The 19,243-nt window shown below is 38.9% G+C and overlaps 1 protein-coding gene across 1 annotated transcript; it reads left to right on the forward strand.

The window, feature by feature from the left end:
• Positions 1-342: 342 nt before the first annotated feature.
• fbxw2 (F-box and WD repeat domain containing 2) lies at positions 343-15,600 on the forward strand. Its single transcript, XM_082541121.1, has 8 exons — positions 343-843; positions 1,571-1,863; positions 2,912-3,134; positions 5,793-5,987; positions 10,700-10,833; positions 10,980-11,066; positions 11,183-11,352; positions 13,660-15,600. The coding sequence occupies exons 2-8, from the start codon at positions 1,597-1,599 to the stop codon at positions 13,946-13,948; spliced, it is 1,365 nt and encodes a 454-aa protein (XP_082397247.1). The 5' UTR covers positions 343-843; positions 1,571-1,596; the 3' UTR covers positions 13,949-15,600.
• Positions 15,601-19,243: the final 3,643 nt, after the last annotated feature.

Consider the following 19,243-nt stretch of genomic DNA (forward strand, 5'->3'; position numbering starts at 1 on the left):
GGACTACTCGGTTCAATTTTTAATTTTATATTTGTCCACCAAGTGGTGCTACTTTTTACCATTCAAAGCCTGCAGCAAAATTTAACTTTTTCACTTTTTTTATTCGACTTTCTTCTCAAAATAGTATTTGTACTATTTTTCTCGAAATAGAGCTTTAATCTCGAAATTTCGACTTTATTCTCAAAATGATCAATAATATTTTGTTTTCTTAACGTGGCGCTATTACTCCGTCGTACTGATACTCCTTTTTTCTTTTAAAAAAAGGGTTCTGACTCTGGACACACCTACTCGCGCGAAAACCGGAAGTTAGTTAATCTATTTGTTTTCGTGCCAGCAGCATTGTCTTGCAGGCAAGTTGCGTCAAAAGAGGGAACGCTGAAAATAAAAATGCAAAAATGTTATAAAGTATAAGTATACTGAATATGCTGGCAAAGCTACTAAATATGCGGTTGTATATTTTTAAATGTTGCCCGTTGTTTTGAGATAAAAACTCTTACTTTGCCTCCTGTAAGATTATACTGAGGGTGACAACGACCTCCTATGAAGGGGTAGCGTTTCCATTATATTATAGTTTCATGCTGTCAGAAGGTGCTATCGTTTTCCCCTGCTGCATGAAATATCTACACCATAGAGCTGTAACGAAGACTACCGTTACGTGTTTTACGTGTAATTCAAAATTAACAAAAACAAGCACTATCGTGGTTGTTAGCTAACCTCAACTACAAAACTAGCTTTCTTTGGAATCCGTTTAACTTGGTGGTTGCCAGATTAGCTTTCGACAGCTAACTTAGCGATGTGACCTAAACCGGGAAAGTGTTGATCCGGAAACTCCCTGCAACTCTGGTTGGTGGGCAATTTGAATTTCCAATTACAGTTATAAATCATTTAATAGCATATACTGTTCTCTAAGTATTTGAGTGTTTCCACTTGTAGCTAGTTTGCTCTAAACAATAACACTGCTACAGAGCTAACGTTAGCTACAAAAGTTGCTAGCTAGTCAGGCTAACTTACAACGAATGCACAAGCAGACACGGGAGCCCATAAAAGTGGCTTCCTTTAAATTTCAATTTTAAATAAGTGAAACATATACCCGAATGTACTTTATTTTACATTCATGTGTCGTTTTCAGGCTCGGAAGGCTTTATGAAGCCTGACGGAAAGCCTTCTGCAGCTTTGGTTATTAGCTACCCTGCTATGGCCGGATCTTAAACGCTGTATGAGTGAGGAGATGATGCTGGTTGATCCAGGTTAAATGTCTGAACCAGGGACACTTCTTAAATCATACATTTTGTACTGTTATTGTTCATGACCTTTCAGGGATTCAGAATTGGCGTCATTCATTCTTCAAGAGATTTAAATGTTAAGGGGTTGGAGGGGCTCAAACGTACTCTTTAAAAAAAAAAAAAAAAAAAAAAAAAAATATATATATATATATATATATATATATATATATATATATATATATATTGCAATGACTGGAGGGCATGTTGAATCTGTCTCTGTGTATGATGAGTTTGGTAGTTTTCTCCTGACCAAATTGATGAGGTCGGACCCTGCATTATTCTTATAGCTCTTGCAGGTCGCTCTCATGTGCCCATGGAGAAGGCAGCATTTGAGGGGTGGCTGGAGTCAGTCTCTGCTACTTTCCTTACTCTAAATGACCAGCAGCGCAACCAGTCTTTGGACCACCTCATATCTTTAAGTGGTGCTGCTCAGCTCCGCCATCTCTCGAATGGACTAGAGACACTGCTGAAACGTGACTTTTTGCGCCTTCTTCCCTTGGAGTTGGCCTTCTACTTGCTGCGCTGGCTGGATCCTCAGACCTTGCTCACCTGCTGCCTAGTCTGCAAACAATGGAACAAGGTAATTCTAAAATTTCCAGACTCCTTGTTTATCTGACTTTCCTCAAGGAATGAACTGTAAAAGAAAATAATGATTACAAACATTCACAGTGAAATCTAATGCCTTCTTTCAGTTTTTGATAAAAGTGCAGCTATTAGCTTCTGAAAGAATTGTTTGGTTTGTAGAAGGTACTTATCTGTTATTATGCTGTCTATAGGTATCCATTTAATCCTCAATAACAACCTAAATCCAAAAATGCAGATATGACGGTTGTCCAGGCCCAAAGATACAGTCAATAGCTAAACTGACAGACATATACAGACAGTGATGTTGTTGCACTGATGTATGCCCACATATGAGCTTCACTGACAGTTCCAATTGTGATATATTCATGTTGTATTTTCAACATTGTTTTTCTTGGTTTACTGTATCTGTGAAAAAGAATAGTGTTTGTTCAGTGCTCTTGTGGAATACTCTTGAGATGGACATCATGTCAGCACTCTGGATTGATCTGTTGATGAATCTGTAATACTGTCACATTAAAAGTATAACATGTGGGAGCAAAAGCATACAAGACTGCGTTTTATGCACTAATTTTACACATTTATCATGTAGTGTTACTGGTCCAGCCCACTTAACATCAAAGTGGGCTGTATGTGGGGCCAGTGATGTAAAATGCTTGTGACATCTGTGTTTTGGGATGACTTTTGTTTCCTTGCATAAAAAGTGAACACATATTTAGATTACCAAGACTGTATACATTCTCATAGTTAGATGAATATGAACCTCTCCACCAAGTGGCATATACGTTATATATATTGTTGTTTGCATGGACTTTCTGATATGTTTGTTGAAATGTATAGATAATGATTATATGAAGCATGAGCAAAGTGAATTACAGGTGGAAATTTAATTGATTAAATCCGTCATACAGCTTAATTTTTGTGACACAGATGGATAATCAAGTTTTTAAGGATGTTTATTATTGATCCACAGAGCCTGACAACACTTGTTTCACATATCAACTATTCTTACTTTCTTTCTTTTTTTTCTTTTTTTTTTTTGGTAGGTGATAAACTCTTGCACTGAGGTGTGGCAGGGTGTGTGTCGGGAGCTAGGCTGGAAGACTGATGAGACCATTCAGGATGCATCACATTGGAAGGGGGTCTACCTGAAGGCTAAGCTGCGTATGATGCAGTTAAAGGATCAAGAAGCCTTTGAGACGTCATCACTTATTGGTCACAGTGCTCGAGTATATGCTCTTTATTACAAGGACGGCCTCCTCTGCACAGGTACCCCATGACTGTGTGTTCTGTCTTTATTAGAGTAGCAAAATATCAAATTGGTAGCTCTCAAACGTCTACGATAGAGTCATGACACAGTGCTGTATAGCTCATCAGTTTTATCCAGAGATATTTCTGTCAACCTCATAATACTAACACTCCTTTTAGTTTAACTTCACATCATGTCCTGAGAAATGTACCCATACACACATGAAAAACTGCAGTTTGAAAATAGCATTTAAACAAGTCTATCATCTGACATCTGTATAGACAAAAAGTAAATATAAAACTATTCACTGAATACACTAAAAATACTGATATATGATGTGTTTCAAAGGGTTAAAACCATTTCAATTTTCTCTTAAGCGCAATGGTAAGAGTTATAGTCATTTAAAGAGTGCTTATAAAATAGATCTGTCACCGGGCCTATGGTTTTTTTTTGTTTTTTGTTTTTTGTTTCTATTTAAAAAGGAATTTGATTTGGAAATTGTCATGACCATGGATTAACGTCCATGAGTACTATTAACAAGAGTTGGGAAATGTCTTCAATCTTAGCACACTCCTTAGTTCAGAGGTGACAGTTCACTTTTCACGTACAGCAGGGGAATTAATTGTTTGATCCCCTGCTGAATTCATAAATTACGTAGTATAAGGTCCAGCTTTTGGCATAGTGCTTTTGGCATAGACAAAGCACATTTCTTATACTCCGGACACATAAGATCTTACCATTGGTTTTCATTTAGGAAGTAGTTGATCTCTCTCTCGCCTGGAACATTCTTTAGCTGTCTTCTGAGCTTTGACAAATGCACAGTTGCGATAACCACATTTACTCAGGGCCTCTTTGATATGATATCCATTGTCTATGGGGATGGTGTTCACTTTGTGTTGTAGAGTCCTGATGTCACACAATTTGTGTTTGAGTGGATGATGATAGTCAAAACCTTAAAAACTGATTGGTATGTTTCAGTTTACAACTTTCAAATGTTCCCTGTTGTTCACGGTAATTTAAGTTCAAGAACACTACCACGTGATTTTGTCTTTCCTTCTGTGGTGAACCTGATGTGTTAATGTAATCAGTAAATTGTTGTACGTCTTGAAATTTGATTTTCACCCAGGAGTCATTCACATGCAATGCGTCCAGAAAGTATTCACAGTACTTCTCTTGTTCCGAAATGGATTTATATTTAAACTCTATACACCATACCCAATAATGGGTAAATGAAAAAAAAGTTTGCTTTTAATGATTATAGATTTATTCAAAATCTATAATTTAAATATATGCATATGAGAGGATGTCTGGACTATGCTTTTATTGCAGAATTTTTAATAGTACTCAAATTGGACTTTGATCAGTTTGATCAATTTGCATATTAATGATCATGAAACTGCACTTGTGGCTCAATGTTAGGTAATGATGCTAGTTCATGGTTGATATTTGTTATGCACCTGTACAATCTATATAATCTTGAGGAAACCTTATACAGAAAACAGAAGTCACTTGAATGAGTGATCAGAGGTTTCACCTACTGGAAATTCGTAGTGCAGATAAACAGAATTAACTTTCTGGGATTTCATTACTAGGAATATTAAGCATACAACATGATATCTCTTTTCTATCATCAGCAAGTTTCTCTGACGGGTTCCTGGCCTTAAGATCTTAAAACCACACCTTAATTTGTCCTCTACTGTTTCCATTAACTACCATTTCCAATAGGAAATGGTAGTTAATGGAAACTTTACAACTTAGGAAGCTGCTACCTGAAATACTTTGCCAACTTCTTACACCCCAAACAACACACACACACACCGCATTGATGGTTTCATATGCTTTTTATTTTACATTTCATATTCCAACACAGTTTTTCCATTCTCTGCACCCTTGTAGGAAGAGGCTGACTTTCACTCAGGTTCATAGTTATCATAAAAACACTTTTTCTTTGAGTCTGTTTTAGCTACTGTTGGTTCTTCTTTGGAAGTTTGATAGATAAAATAGAGACGAGAGAGTTACTAGGAAAAAAGATAGGCGTGTGAGTTATCCTCTCTTGTCTTGTATCTACATTTGTCTTGCTTAAAGTGATATATAAATGATAACTAGGGCAGCCCTAATCCAAACCTACCTGGCCGTGTGTGAAACAGAAATTGCACCTTAACCCTAACAACTGTTTGTGCCGTTGTTGCCAGCAAGAACTGCACTAAAGTATTTGGGATAACTGTTTTTTGTCTTGTTGTATTTAAAAAAAACAAAAAAAAAACCCACACAATTGGTAGTGGACTTGCTCGTGCGTTTCAGATCATTGTCCTGCCGCATAACTTGAGTGCCCTTGCTTCAGGGCCCAAAGTATGACAAACATGCAAAAAATAAAAACTAAGACATATACTTGTTAATGGTACTGTATAGGTTGCTGTTGTTGTTGTTTTTTCATCTGTATCACATTATGGCACAGTAGTTTCTACCAGTAGCACACTCATAAGGGTTGTTTTGAGTATACCCAGTTTTGTCTTCTTTCATGCAGACCATGTCTGGAATAGGTGTGGAAGCATTGTTTGTAATGTTTGTTTCATTCTCAGTGTGTGAGGGCTTGTACATGTTGAGCCTTCTATATACACTCATGTAGGTTGAACCTGTCACTACAGCAGTAACACTGATGGTTTTTACTTGTTTTTCAGGATCTGATGATCTCTCTGCCAAATTATGGGATGTGCGTACTGGACAGTGCATTTATGGAATTCAGACACACACCTGTGCCACAGTAAAATTTGATGAACAGAAGCTGGTGACTGGGTCCTTTGACAACACTATTGCATGCTGGGAGTGGAGTACAGGGGCTAAAATCCAGCAATTCCGTGGCCACACAGGAGCAGGTTGGTTTCAGTGTTGAGCAATTATGTCCTTATCTAGAATAGGAAGCATATTAATGCTAGAGGAGAGGCAGATAACATGTGGTCAATAGCGAAACGGTCAACTTTGCATGGAAGAAGCGTTATTTTTAGTATTTTATGTTATCTCTTTGTGACAGTGCTTTATATGGCAAGGGAACTTTAAAATCTGTCAAAACAAAGGCATTAAAAAAGTCTGATTAGGCAAGAAACACAAGTCCACAGACAGTTTTGAAACAAACCTAAAAGGAAATGGCAAAAAATATAACCCAACTGTCTGTGCACATTTCTGTACACTGTGGAATATTTAGCAGTCATCTGCCACCAAGTTTGGGGATTAAAAAGAGTAATTCAGTTCAATTCAATTTTATTTATATAGCGCCAAATCACAACAAAAGTCGCCTCAAGGCGCTTCATAGATACAGAGAAAAACCCAACAATCATATGACCCCCTATGAGCCAGCACTTTGGCGACAGTGGGAAGGAAAAACTCCCTTTTAACAGGAAGAAACCTCCGGCAGAACCAGGCTCAGGGAGGGGCGGCCATCTGCTGCGACCGGTTGGGGTGAGAGAAGGAAGACAGGATAAAAGACATGCTGTGGAAGAGAGACAGAGGTTAATAACAGATATGATTCAATGCAGAGAGGTCTGTTAACACATAGTGAGTGAGAAAGGTGACTGGAAAGGAAAAACTCAATGCATCATGGGGATCCCCTGGCAGCCTACGTCTATTGCAGCATAATTAAGGGAGGATTCAGGGTCACCTGGTCCAGCCCTAACTATATGCTTTAGCAAAAAGGAAAGTTTGAAGCCTAATCTTAAAAGTAGAGATAGTGTCTGTCTCCCGAATCCAAACTGGAAGCTGGTTCCACAGAAGAGGGGCCTGAAAACTGAAGGCTCTCCCTCCCATTCTACTTTTAAATACTCTAGAAACAACAAGTAGGCCTGCAGAGCGAGAGTGAAGTGCTCTAATAGGGTGATATGGTACTACAAGGTCATTAAGATAAGATGGGGCCTGATTATTTAAGACCTTGTATGTGAGGAGCGGGATTTTGAATTCAATTCTGGATTTAACAGGAAGCCAATGAAGGGAAGCCAAAACAGGAGAAATATGCTCTCTCTTTCTAGTCCCTGTCAGAACTCTTGCTGCAGCATTTTGGATTAGCTGAAGGCTTTTCAGCGAGTTTTTTGGACATCCTGATAATAATGAATTACAGTAGTCCAGCCTGGAAGTAATAAATGCATGAACTAGTTTTTCAGCGTCACTCTGAGACAGGATATTTCTAATTTTAGAGATGTTGCGCAAATGGAAGAACACAGTCTTACATATTTGTTTAATATGTGCGTTGAAGGACATATCCTGGTCAAAAATCACTCCAAGGTTCCTCACAGCGTTACTGGAGGCCAAGGTAATGCCATCCAGAGTAAGAATCTGGTTAGACACCATATTTCTAAGATTTTCAGGGCCGAGTACAATAACCTCAGTTTTATCTGAATTAAGAAGCAGAAAGTTAGCGGCCATCCAGATTTTTATGTCTTTAAGACATTCCTGCAGTCTAACTAATTGGTGTGTGCTATCTGGCTTCATGGACAGATAGAGCTGGGTGTCATCTGCATAGCAGTGAAAATGTATGCTATGTCTTCTAATGATGCTGCCTAAGGGAAGCATGTATAATGTAAACAGAATTGGTCCTAGCACTGAACCCTGTGGAACTCCATAATTAACCTCAGTGTGTGAAGAGGACTCTCCATTTACATGCACAAATTGGAGTCTATTAGATAGATATGATACAAACCACTGCAGCGCAGTACCTGTAATACCTACAGCATGTTCTAATCGCTCTAATAGGATATTATGGTCAACAGTATCGAATGCTGCACTAAGGTCTAGCAGGACAAGCACAGAGATGAGTCCACTGTCAGAGGCCATAAGAAGATCATTTGTAACCTTCACTAAAGCTGTTTCTGTGCTGTGATGAGCTCTGAAACCTGACTGAAACTCTTCAAATAAGCCATCCCTCTGCAGATGATCTGTTAGCTGTTTGACAACTACTCTTTCAAGGATTTTTGATATGAAAGGAAGGTTGGCCTATAATTAGCTAAGACTGCTGGGTCTAGAGATGGCTTTTTGAGTAAAGGTTTAACTACAGCCAGTTTGAAGGCCTGTGGTACATAGCCGATTATTAGAGATAGGTTGATCATATTTAAGATTGAAGAATTAATTAATGGCAGGACTTCTTTGAGCAGTTTTGTAGGAATGGGGTCTAAAAGACACGTTGATGGTTTGGAGGAAGTAATTATTGAAGTTAACTCAGAAAGATCAATTGGAGAAAAAGAGTCTAACTTAACATCAATGGTACTAAGAGTAGCTGTAGATAATATTACATCTGTGGGATGATTATTGGTAATTTTTTCTCTAATGATAAAAATTTTATTTGTGAAGAAGTTCATGAAGTCATTACTAGTTACCGTTAAAGGGATGGTTGGCTCAACAGAGCTCTGACTTTTTGTCAGCCTGGCTACAGTGCTGAAGAGAAACCTGGGGTTGTTCTTATTTTCTTCAATCAGTGATGAATAGTAAGATGTTCTGGCTTTGCGGAGGGCTTTCTTATAAAGCAGAAAACTATTTCTCCAGGCTAAATGATGATCTTCTACATTTGTGACACGCCATTTCCTCTCCAGATTATGAGTCATCTGCTTTAGGCTACGTGTTTGAGAATTATACCACGGAGTCAGGTACTTCTGATTAGAGACTAGAGCTGGGCGATAGAACGATAACGATATGTATCGCGATATAACTTTTACTCGATAGAGAAATTAAGCTATCGCGATAGACCTCGCCGCTCTTGTCCTCTTAAAAAAAAAAAAGTCAGCCAATCCAAATTAAGTAGCCCAGAGCCGAACCAATCACAGCCGCAGCGTCACGTCGCGTGACTTGTTACATACAGCACAAGTGCCAAGCTGCACGTGTGTTTGTTTGGGAAGCAGCCAGCGGGTAATGGAGCCAGTGTGTAATGGAGGAAATGAGTGTGCCGACTAGAAAAATCAACCGAGCGTAACCGAAGAGAAAACAGATGATGGTTCCAATGCCGGAGAGATTGTCGAACGGAAGAGCCATAGAAGTTCCGTAGTGTGAAGGTATTTCGGCTATTTCAAGTCTGACAAAAAACAGAGTAGCGTGCACTGCAAATTGTGCCGAAAGCAAGTCTGGAAATACAATAAACTGGTGCATGCATCACACTGTGCGCCACGTTATTGTTTCGGTGAAATGAATTTCTACAATACTGTTAATTCTACTCTCTGCAGTGTTTAAATGCTTACATATACACACAGTTACTGTCCGTCCACACATACGACTCGGTTCTGCTTCTATGCCCCAGCTTTGTTTACTTTTTCCCACCGAGGCTTCTAGACTTCTGATTGGCCAACATTTCTGCACGGTTAGGAATCTAGCGCCACCTGCTGCTTTGGCATGTTCATAGCAGCGTTTTCCTTCATTTCTGCCTTTATGTGTGGACGGGATTATTTTTTAAAACGAAAACGGAAAATCTCCGTTTTCAAAAATACCCATGTACGTGTGGACGTAGCCTCAGTCTCTGACTGGAAGCGCTAATTCGTCATTCGGCTTTTGTCAGACTAAAGTAACTGTTAAAACTGTTTGAAAAGCTCAGCTATACAACAAGGAGAGATTGAGAATTTCCTTTTAGTTCTCAGTTTATTTGATATTGACAAAAGTTAGTCAGTTTTGTCTGTTCTTCTGTAAAACAAACAAAGATTTATTTTTAGAATTAATATTTTGTTTCTAAGTGGAATTGACAATTTAGTCTGTTTCGTTTGTTCTATTTTGAAACTTAAACGCTTTAGCGGCTGCCTTTTGTGTAGTTTGCAATATTTGCCTTTATTTATCTGAAAAAGTCTCATGTTCCTTAAGTACATCTACCCTGTTGAACTTATTATGAGAAATAAATATTTAAATCAAAACAAGCTGCTGATTATTTCACATTTTACTTGTGAGCAACGGCACATTTAAATCTTACAAATATAGTTATTTGGCTTATATCGTGATAGATATCGTTATCGACTGAAATGAAAAAAACATATCGTGATATGAAAAAATCTCATATCGCCCAGCTCTATTAGAGACCTTAGTTTTCACTGGAGCTACAGTATCCAGAGTCGTACGTAGTGAGGAGGTGAAATTATTAACAAGATAATCGACCTCTGATGGGGTAGCGTTCAGATAGCTGCTCTGCTCTGTGTTGGTACAGGGCATTGAAGATGATAACAGTGGGTGGATTATATTCTTAAACTTGGTTACAGCGCTTTCAGAAAGACATCTACTTTGATAAAGTCTACTCTCCACTGCTGTGTAATCAATTATTGTAAATGTAAATGTTATCAGGAAATGATCAGACAGGAGAGGGTTTTCAGGAAACACTGTTAAATGTTCAGTTTCTATGCCATATGCCAGAGTAGAGAGATGGAGTACACTGAAACAGTCACTGGTGGATTCAAGAGCTTTTGTAAAGATGAGGGTTATCAAGAATGGGACAGTTCCATTTTTGTTATACTAGTGGAACTTCTCCTAGGCAAAGCTTGGTATTATCTGCCAACAAGAATAGCTACATGTTTAATGTGTGCGACAGCTCCTAACTGTGTGTGTGTGTGCGCGCGCATGTGTATGTGCACGTGTGCAGTTTTCAGTGTCGACTACAATGATGAGCTGGATGTACTTGTCAGCGGCTCTGCAGACTTCTCAGTGAAGGTCTGGGCTTTATCTGCTGGTGCCTGTCTCAACACGCTGACTGGACACACTGAGTGGGTAACAAAGGTCAGAATTTTATGGGTTTTTTTGTCTGAGTTTGTGTGAAACTTATTTCCATTACTTCAATTACTGGCAGGAAATAACCAATCTTAATGTTTTTTGTTTGTTGTTGTTTTAAAGATGTGAAACTTTTGTTGATTTTCTGTTATCAGGTGATACTACAGAAGAGTGAAGTGGAATCAATGGTGCACAGTCCTGGTGATTACATTCTCCTCAGTGCTGACAAGTATGAGATTAAGGTAATGTTCCCTTTCATAGTTAATGTGTTTTAAAGGAAAACGACTTGTTCATCATACATGACCTGCTATATCTAAAGAGTCCATAAGATGGAGCCAGTCCTGTGTTTTGTGTACAGGTATGGCCTTTAGGCCGAGAGATCAACTGCAAGTGTTTAAAGACACTGTCGGTGTCAGAGGACCGCAGCATCAGCCTCCAACCTCGCCTGCAGTTTGATGGACGCTACATCATATGCAGCTCTGACCTCGGAGTCTATCAGTGGGATTTTGCCAGTTTTGAGATTCTCAGGTAAAATAGGTTGCATAATTTTAGAAAACATGCAGGTGCCTAGTATGAAGTAGGAACAGAAAATGCAGTGGTTAGTACTGTTGAGTTTCACTCCCCCATCAGACCGGGCCCTTTTTGTGTGGAGTTTGCATGTTCTCCCTCTGTTTGCGTTTTGTTTTCTCCAGGTAATCCGGTTTCCTCCTGCAGTTCCTCCGTGAGTGGTTGTCTATCTCTCTGTGTTAGCCCTGTGACAAACTGGCAATCTGTCCAGGGTGTACCTTGCATCTCGCCCTGTGATAGCTGGGATAGGCTCCAGCTCTTCTGCAACCCTCATAAGGATAAGCACAAGAGGATGGATGGATAGAGAAAATCAAATAAAACTACAGCATACAAAAAGCTAGTTAAAAACTGAAGTAACCAAGGAAAGTGTCCGTCGATCACCTTGTTCACATTTCCTTCCCAAGATGTCCATATGACATTCTTTTGGGATTTTAAAGTTGTAAGATCATGAGGGTTGTACTAAAGTGGAGGAAATAATTATTTGATCACCTGTTCAATTTGTATTGATGACAAGGCTGTAACCCTGAAATTCAGATTATAATTCCATTCATCCATTCTCTTCAGTTTAACATTTTCAGGGTCGCGGGGGGACTGGAGTCCATCCCTGCTGTCTTATGGCGAGAGGCAGGGTACACTCTGGAAAGGTCGCTAGTTTGTCACAGGGCTAACACATAGAGACTGGTTAGGAAAAGCTTTGTGTCATAAGCACAACATCAGAAAAAATGCAACATGTAAAACCAACCCAAATTGACCACTGACATATTTTAGTGTGGTTTATCCATCAGTTTGCTTTTGTTCTAGATTTAACTGCCAGTTCTCTATCAGCAATTATGGCGTGTAAGGGGAAATTTGATAACATACCGAATTCTAGTTCCAAATTTGTTATTGATATTTGTTTTGTTGGCACCCCTCTGAAATTCCTGAACCTCTAAAAAATCCTGTTTGATTGAAAAGTAGCCTGATTAGAGTAGGATGAATCAGCATCCCCAAGTCATACTGTTAGAATCCTCGAAGCATAAGCCGAAGAGTGGCAGCAGTCTTTGACTCCAGTTAAATAATCAACCAAAGACCCAAGCAGAGTTGTAATTAACTTGAAAGGCTAAATCTTAGCCTTGTACATTGTAACTGGAAAACTCACAACGTTATTTGTTGTATATCATTCTCCTGGCCTTTACTCAGTTTCCATCTGAATTCTCAGACTTTTATCTTATTTAGTACTCAGGTCAGGTAAAGTGATTAATATGGGTGATTTTAATATTCATGTATATCAGGGGTGTCCAACTCCAGGCCTCAAGGGCCAGTGTCCTGCAGGTTTTGGATGTGTCCTTGATCCAACACTGCTGATTTAAATGGCTAAATGACCTCCTCAGCATGTCTTGAAGTTCTCCAGAGGCCTGGTAATGAACTAATCATTTGATTCAGTTGTGTTGACCCAGGGTGATGTCTAAAACCTGCAGGACACCAGCCCTTGAAGCCTGGAGTTGGACACCCCTGTTGTAGATGCTGAGCACACTACACAACACTATATTTAATCTGTTATTAGACTCAGGTGACTTCCATCAAAATGCATATGAGACCACCCACCACTTAAATCATACTCAAGAAATCCCTTTTTAATAAAATTTCGATTTACTATAATTGATTGCACAACAGTGGGGAATATGTTTCATTACAGTAGATGTGTTTCTGAAAGTGGTGTAACTAAGTTCAAATGTAATTCCTCCACTGTTAACATTTTCAATGCTGTGTGCCAACACAATGCAGAACAGCTACCTAAACTGTACTCGCACAGAGGTTGATTATCTTGCCAATAGTGTTACATCCTCACTGTGTACGACGATGGATACTGTGGCTCTTCTGAAAAAGCCTTAAATCAGAAGTGCTCGACTCCCTGGTGTGACTCACAAATGTACAGTAATAAGGTCCCATCTTAAACACCTCATATCACCACCCCTTTAATCTTAGATTCCTGACTTAGTTGTAGTTCCAAGAGTATTTAAAAGTAGCATGGGAGGTAGAGCCTTTAGCTTTCAGGCCCCTTTTCTGTGGATTCAGTTCCAATTTGGATTTGGGTGACAGACGGCCTCTCTAATTTTATGATTATACTTAAAACAAATGTGTAGACCATTATGCTATAGAGCATCTAGCCATTTAGTTGTTGTTGTTGTTGTTGTTTTTTAAACTCTTTGCATGTACAATCAGAGCAAACTCATGAGTAACCGATTATATTTTGGCAACTTTAAATGCAGCTTATCTTTATTTTCCCAGGGTGATAAAAATGCAAGATCCAGCCAACCTGTCCCTGCTCAGCTTTGGTGAAGTGTTTGCGCTTCTTTTTGACAACCACTTCTTGTATGTGATGGACCTGAGGACAGAGGCTATCTCAGGCCGTTGGCCTCTACCAGCGTATAGAAAATCCAAGCGAGGATCCAGCTTTCTGGCCGGCGTGACCTCTTGGCTTAACGGTTTGGATGGGGGCAATGACTCTGGACTGGTGTTTGCCACCAGCATGCCAGACCATAGCATTCACTTAGTACTGTGGAAGGAGAACGGATAAACACAGACAGGGTCAGTGTACCTGAGACTGCTAGAATATGAGCTGCGTCATGCATGCTCTGGAATATATCAACCCTAACTGCCAAGATAGATCATACATGGACCAAAGCATTTTCTTTTTAGCCATTTTTTCTTCAGCATACAGTCATCCTCTAGAAACCCACATGAGCACTCACAGTTGGAAATGGAAGATGAAGAAATCATTTTTCTGACCTTGTACAATCGTTCCTGATTTCTAAAGAAGCCTGAAAACCTTTCACTGGTTTTCTTATCTTGGACAAAGAAGAAAAACAGACTTAGTGTGAAGACCAGTAATTGCTAATAGTTGGCCCCCAGAATAAATACCATCATAGAAATTCTCCTGTGATGGCCTCAGCTGTGAAAGAGGAAATGTGTTAGGCAGTTTTGCAGTGTGTGATTGGGTGTTATTTCTGGGTGAACTTTTATAAACACTATTAGGTCATGTTGCATGCACCAAGAGCACATCCATTGTCAAGCCAGTCTCCACACTGACCTGCTTAAATATTGGTCTCCATCAGGAAAAGCAGGGTTGCCTTAAACCAGTGGTTTTTGAACTTCCTCTGGTATCCCTCCTTTCAGAATTTGCAGAAAGTTGACACTCAAGTCTGTCTCACCCTGCAAGAAAATAAACTAAAGTCTGACACATATATATATATGTATATATGTGTATATATATGTATATATGTGTATATATGTGTCAGACTTTAGTTTATTTTCTTTGCATAAATTTTGTCATTTAACTTGGTTTGACACCATATTTTCCGCTGGTTGTCCACACCTCGAATTACGAGAGCCACTGCAGTAAACACAGCAACTGTTTTGAAATAAGATGGGAATATAAAGATTAACACCACTTAACTGCGTGTTTAAGTGACATTTTTGCTGAATTGGTGTATATGTATACAATGTACAATATTGGGCGTTTTCACTAAATTCCACTGAAGATTATATGATAAGAGGTTTCAGTGTCAGCTTGAGTGAGTTGGGGTGCCTTTTCAGTTCATTTGATGTTAAAAACTAGAAGTCCTGGTAACTTTGGCACATTGCAGTGTTGTTACATTGTTCTTTTCTTTTGATATTTTTGTACTTGATATACTCTCAGTCTCAGATGTCTGGATTTTTATTGCTACTGCCTGGCATAAATTTCTTGGGGAACAAATGAGAAATTGACTATTCAACATCAATTTTATTTTTGTGAAAGGTCTCAATATTTCACACAGCTGAGATAGTGACTTCTGCCAAACTGACTATTTTAAATTTCAAAAGGAGTTTTGACCAGTTTTTCCATAATGTAAATTCTGTTAAACGTGCCTCATTCTATGTCACCTTTTTATTATCCCCCACTTTTCATTGTCTTTTTTTGGCACTGGCAGGCCTTATATGACCATGGATCAGAGTGCATTCACCAGACTTGATTTATGAGATTTAATTCATTATTAATGATCTTTTTCTTGTATCCTCACATGGATGAATGTACACAGCACACTTACAGACTGCTTTTAGATTAACACTTCCAGTCCAATTAAAACAATACCGCTATACTGTATTCTGACTGTTGTCTTGACCGTTACAACACATTTAAAACCCAGTAACATGACTTGTAAATAAAGTGAAAAATGTGAAATAAGAAAATTTCTATGTTCATGTACCTTTCAGAGTTGGTTTCATTGCATTTAAGCACTTAGATCACAAATTATTTTGCTCATCTGTAATCATTCTTTGGTTACTTGCACCTATCTATAATCTGCTTCAGTTCTGCAGTCCTTCAAATAAATAATGTAGCAGATGCATCTGTTTGTGTTTTATCATGCCAAAAATGGTGTATCCAGGCTTTTTTCCTGAAAGCTGAGTTTGTTAACCCAGAAAGAGCGCTAACCTAACCTGTATTTGACTCACTAATTCTGCACATCTAACCTGCTTGCAGGCAAGTTTTCTTCAGCAAGCTCTGACTCCTCCCCTTCTTCTGCACCTGAACTAATTGACTCTGGGTTTAACTTTTGCGTTCATACAGATATCAAAGGAAATGGCGGTTTACAATTAATTTGCCAAAGTTTACAACTTTGTAAACTTGTAGTCCTATTTAGATATTAGAGTTGCGTTATGTGTTTACCATGAGGTAATTTATAATTAGTTATTGAATTGAAAGGCTGACATCACTCAGTGGACATGGATTTTTTTTAAAGGCACAGGAGATCTATAAAATCTATAGGTTACATCTTCCTAACACTGGGCGAAAGGGTTCCCTGGAAATATTAAAATAAAACTGATTGCAAACTGCAACATTTAGATTCAGTTCCAACTTTTAGATAAATTTGTTTTTTCACTGTTTGCCAGTTTAAATGTTAAATTAGCTTTACTGACATCAACATAACATTGTGAAGTTTTTTTTTTTTCAGGTTTTCTGTCCCAAAAAGGCAGATGCAAGTTGGTTCAATCAACATCATCATCATGGTTGCTAAACCTGCTTTCTAGAACTAGAAAGAAAAAACATATTTCTCATATACTGGCTTTTCTTCGTTGGCTCCTTGTTAAATCCAGAACTGAATTTTAAAGCCTTCTCATTAAATATGAGGTCCTGAATATCCAGGCCCTTATCTTACCTCAAAGACCTCATAGTACGGTATTACCCCAATAGAGCACTAAGCTCTCAGATTGCAGGTTTGTGGTTCCTAGGGTATTTAAACATAGAATGGGAGGCAGAGCCTTCAGATTTCTTCTGTGGAACCAGCTCCCAGTTTTAATTTGGGTGACAGAAACCCTCTCTACTTTTAATATTAGTTTTAAAACTAAAAAATAAAGAAAAAAACATATCGTTGGGGCTGGATAAGTTGACCCTGAATCCTCGCTTAGGCTGTTGGAGACTTCCTTTGAGTCTTCACTCGCCTTTTTTACTCATTGTATTTATATACCACTGTATTTAATCATTAGTTATTATTAATATCTGGCTCTCAGCTCTGGTATCTCCAGCTCCACCTCCTGTCATTTTGCTGATGTCCCCACCTCCAAATTATGCATCATAGCAGGTCTTAATGTCTTCCTTTCACTCTTGCTGCTATCCACCTGTCACAAATCACTCCTGAAACTCATCTCTGCCTGCTTGACCCTGTCCGTACTCTCTTCTTCACCTCTCTTGTGCACTGTCCATTGCTTTGTATTATTGACCCCATCTGTTTAAACTTGTCTACCTTCTCTACTGCTGTTCCTTGCAACTTCACTGTTTTACCTGCCTCTTTCTCATTCACAAATGTGTATTCCATCTTGCTTCTACAGACTCTCGATTCTGTCTTTGCACTTGCTCCTTACACTCATAACAGATCACAATGTTTGTTAACATGGACACCTTCCTGATCTCATCTGTCAAACTATCACCATGTCAAACATGATCGGGCTTGGCACCAATCAATGATGTAATCCTAGCCCCACTTTGTACCCATCTGTCTCTTCAACTGCACACCTCACTACTGTTTAGCTCTCCTCATAGACATGATGCATCATCCTCACTTACACTACCAGTGGGAACAAAACGAATATGACTGCACATTTACGCCGACATCACCCTAGTGCAAAGACAAGTGGAAGCAGACAAAAACAACAAGCATGCATGCTACAAACTTTACCCGAGTCATTTAGACAGCCGTTAGCACATGATTCTCCTTATGGGGACCTGATATGTTTAATATGCTGCTGAGAGTATACCCCAGAAGAAGCGTATAGTATAGCTTTTATTTTGGAAAGAGCCATTTCTCTGTAATAAACTCTCTTCTCCAAAGATGAGTGATTTCTCAATCAGATTTTTTTTTCCATTATTTTGTTGTTTCAGCAACATTAAATTTAAAAACTGTACTTCTGAGTTAAAATATATATTTATAATTTTAATAAATGACAAATTAAAAAGGCATGAACATTTTTTTGTATCGAAAAAATATCGAACCGTGACACCAAAGTATTGAACCGAACCATGAATTTTGTGTATCATTGCACCCCTACTAAATACACAAAAGGATAACGAGGGAATGAGGACCAGGAGGGAAACAGCTGGGACTAATCACGCACATGAGACAGGGAGGAAGCAAAACAGAATACTCTAACACAGGACACGGGACTGTCAAAGTAAAACAGGAACTACAGGAACATAGAGTAAGGAATGACGAAGGAACACAGGGGAGGTAGTAACAAAACCTAAAGACTAGAAATCACAAAATACGAAAGAATAACTAAGGGAGCTAGAAATACAAAAGAATAAACCACTAGAAAAACCACTAAATCACAGAATATCATTAATCAAAACATAAGCACTGGGTTACCAGACCCAGGACCATGACAGCAACACAAAATAGGTTAACAATTTAAAGCTATTCTGCAGCAATGGAGGTTGGTCGAGTCCTGAAAGCTGGTGCTACTAATCCCTACAGGTGTTCTAACTTTTCTGGATTACTTACAACCCCCTCTGTGTGCATAAAAGCAGTACTGGAACACACTGCTAGTACCATACCCTCATGAGCATCAGTTGAACAGTATTGTACTGCAGAAAGTAGTTTGTTGCTACAAAAATGGCAAGAAAAAGGCAATTAAAAATGGAAGAGACAGATCATCATAACACTTGAAAGTGTAGGTCTTTCCTACAGAAAAATTGGAAAGAAAGTCAAGGTGTCAGCGAGTACAGTTTCCTTCACCATCAAAAGGCACTCAGAAACTGGAGCAAACTCAGGAAGAGGTCTGGAAGACCCAAAGCCACAACTGAATCAGAAGACAAGTTTCTGAAAGTTATCAGCTTGTGTGATAGGCAGCTCACAGAACAACAGCTTCAAGCACAGCTTAATAGTGGTTGTAGTAAGCAAGTCTGAGTTTCAACTATGAAGAGAAGACTTCGAGCTGCAGGTTTGACAGGACGAGTTGCAGCAAGAAAGTCAGATGTCTGAATAAGACAAAGAGGCTTGCCTGGGCCATGTAAAACCACAATTGGACTACTGAAGACTTGAAGAAGGTATTATGGACTGATGAATCAAAATTTCAGATCTTCGGTTCATCACATAGGATCTTTGTATGCCGTCAAGTAGACGAAAGGATGGTTCCACACTGTGTGGCATCAACTGCCAAACATGGAGGAATTGTGATGGTCTTTTTTTTTTTTTTTTTTTTTTTTTTTTGGCCTGTCCCGTTTGGCTCTTTTGCCCTCAGAATTGTTGTCTAAAGGCAAAGAAAGATGCCCAACGGATTTACTTTACCAAACTGACCATCCCAGCCTTGCCGTAATGGTCCATTTGATTCACCTTTT

This window comes from Aulonocara stuartgranti (genome assembly GCF_965226115.1).
Source record: "Aulonocara stuartgranti genome assembly, chromosome: 7".
In the NCBI taxonomy this organism is placed as follows: domain Eukaryota; kingdom Metazoa; phylum Chordata; class Actinopteri; order Cichliformes; family Cichlidae; genus Aulonocara; species Aulonocara stuartgranti.

Bases quoted from the DNA above. Each gene is read 5' to 3' on its own strand.
- fbxw2 (XM_082541121.1), top strand. From the start codon at position 1,597: ATGGAGAAGGCAGCATTTGAGGGGTGGCTGGAGTCAGTCTCTGCTACT. The intron at 1,864-2,911 runs GTAATTCTAAAA...TTTTTTTGGTAG, and splicing joins TCTGCAAACAATGGAACAAG to GTGATAAACTCTTGCACTGA. The intron at 3,135-5,792 runs GTACCCCATGAC...CTTGTTTTTCAG, and splicing joins GGACGGCCTCCTCTGCACAG to GATCTGATGATCTCTCTGCC.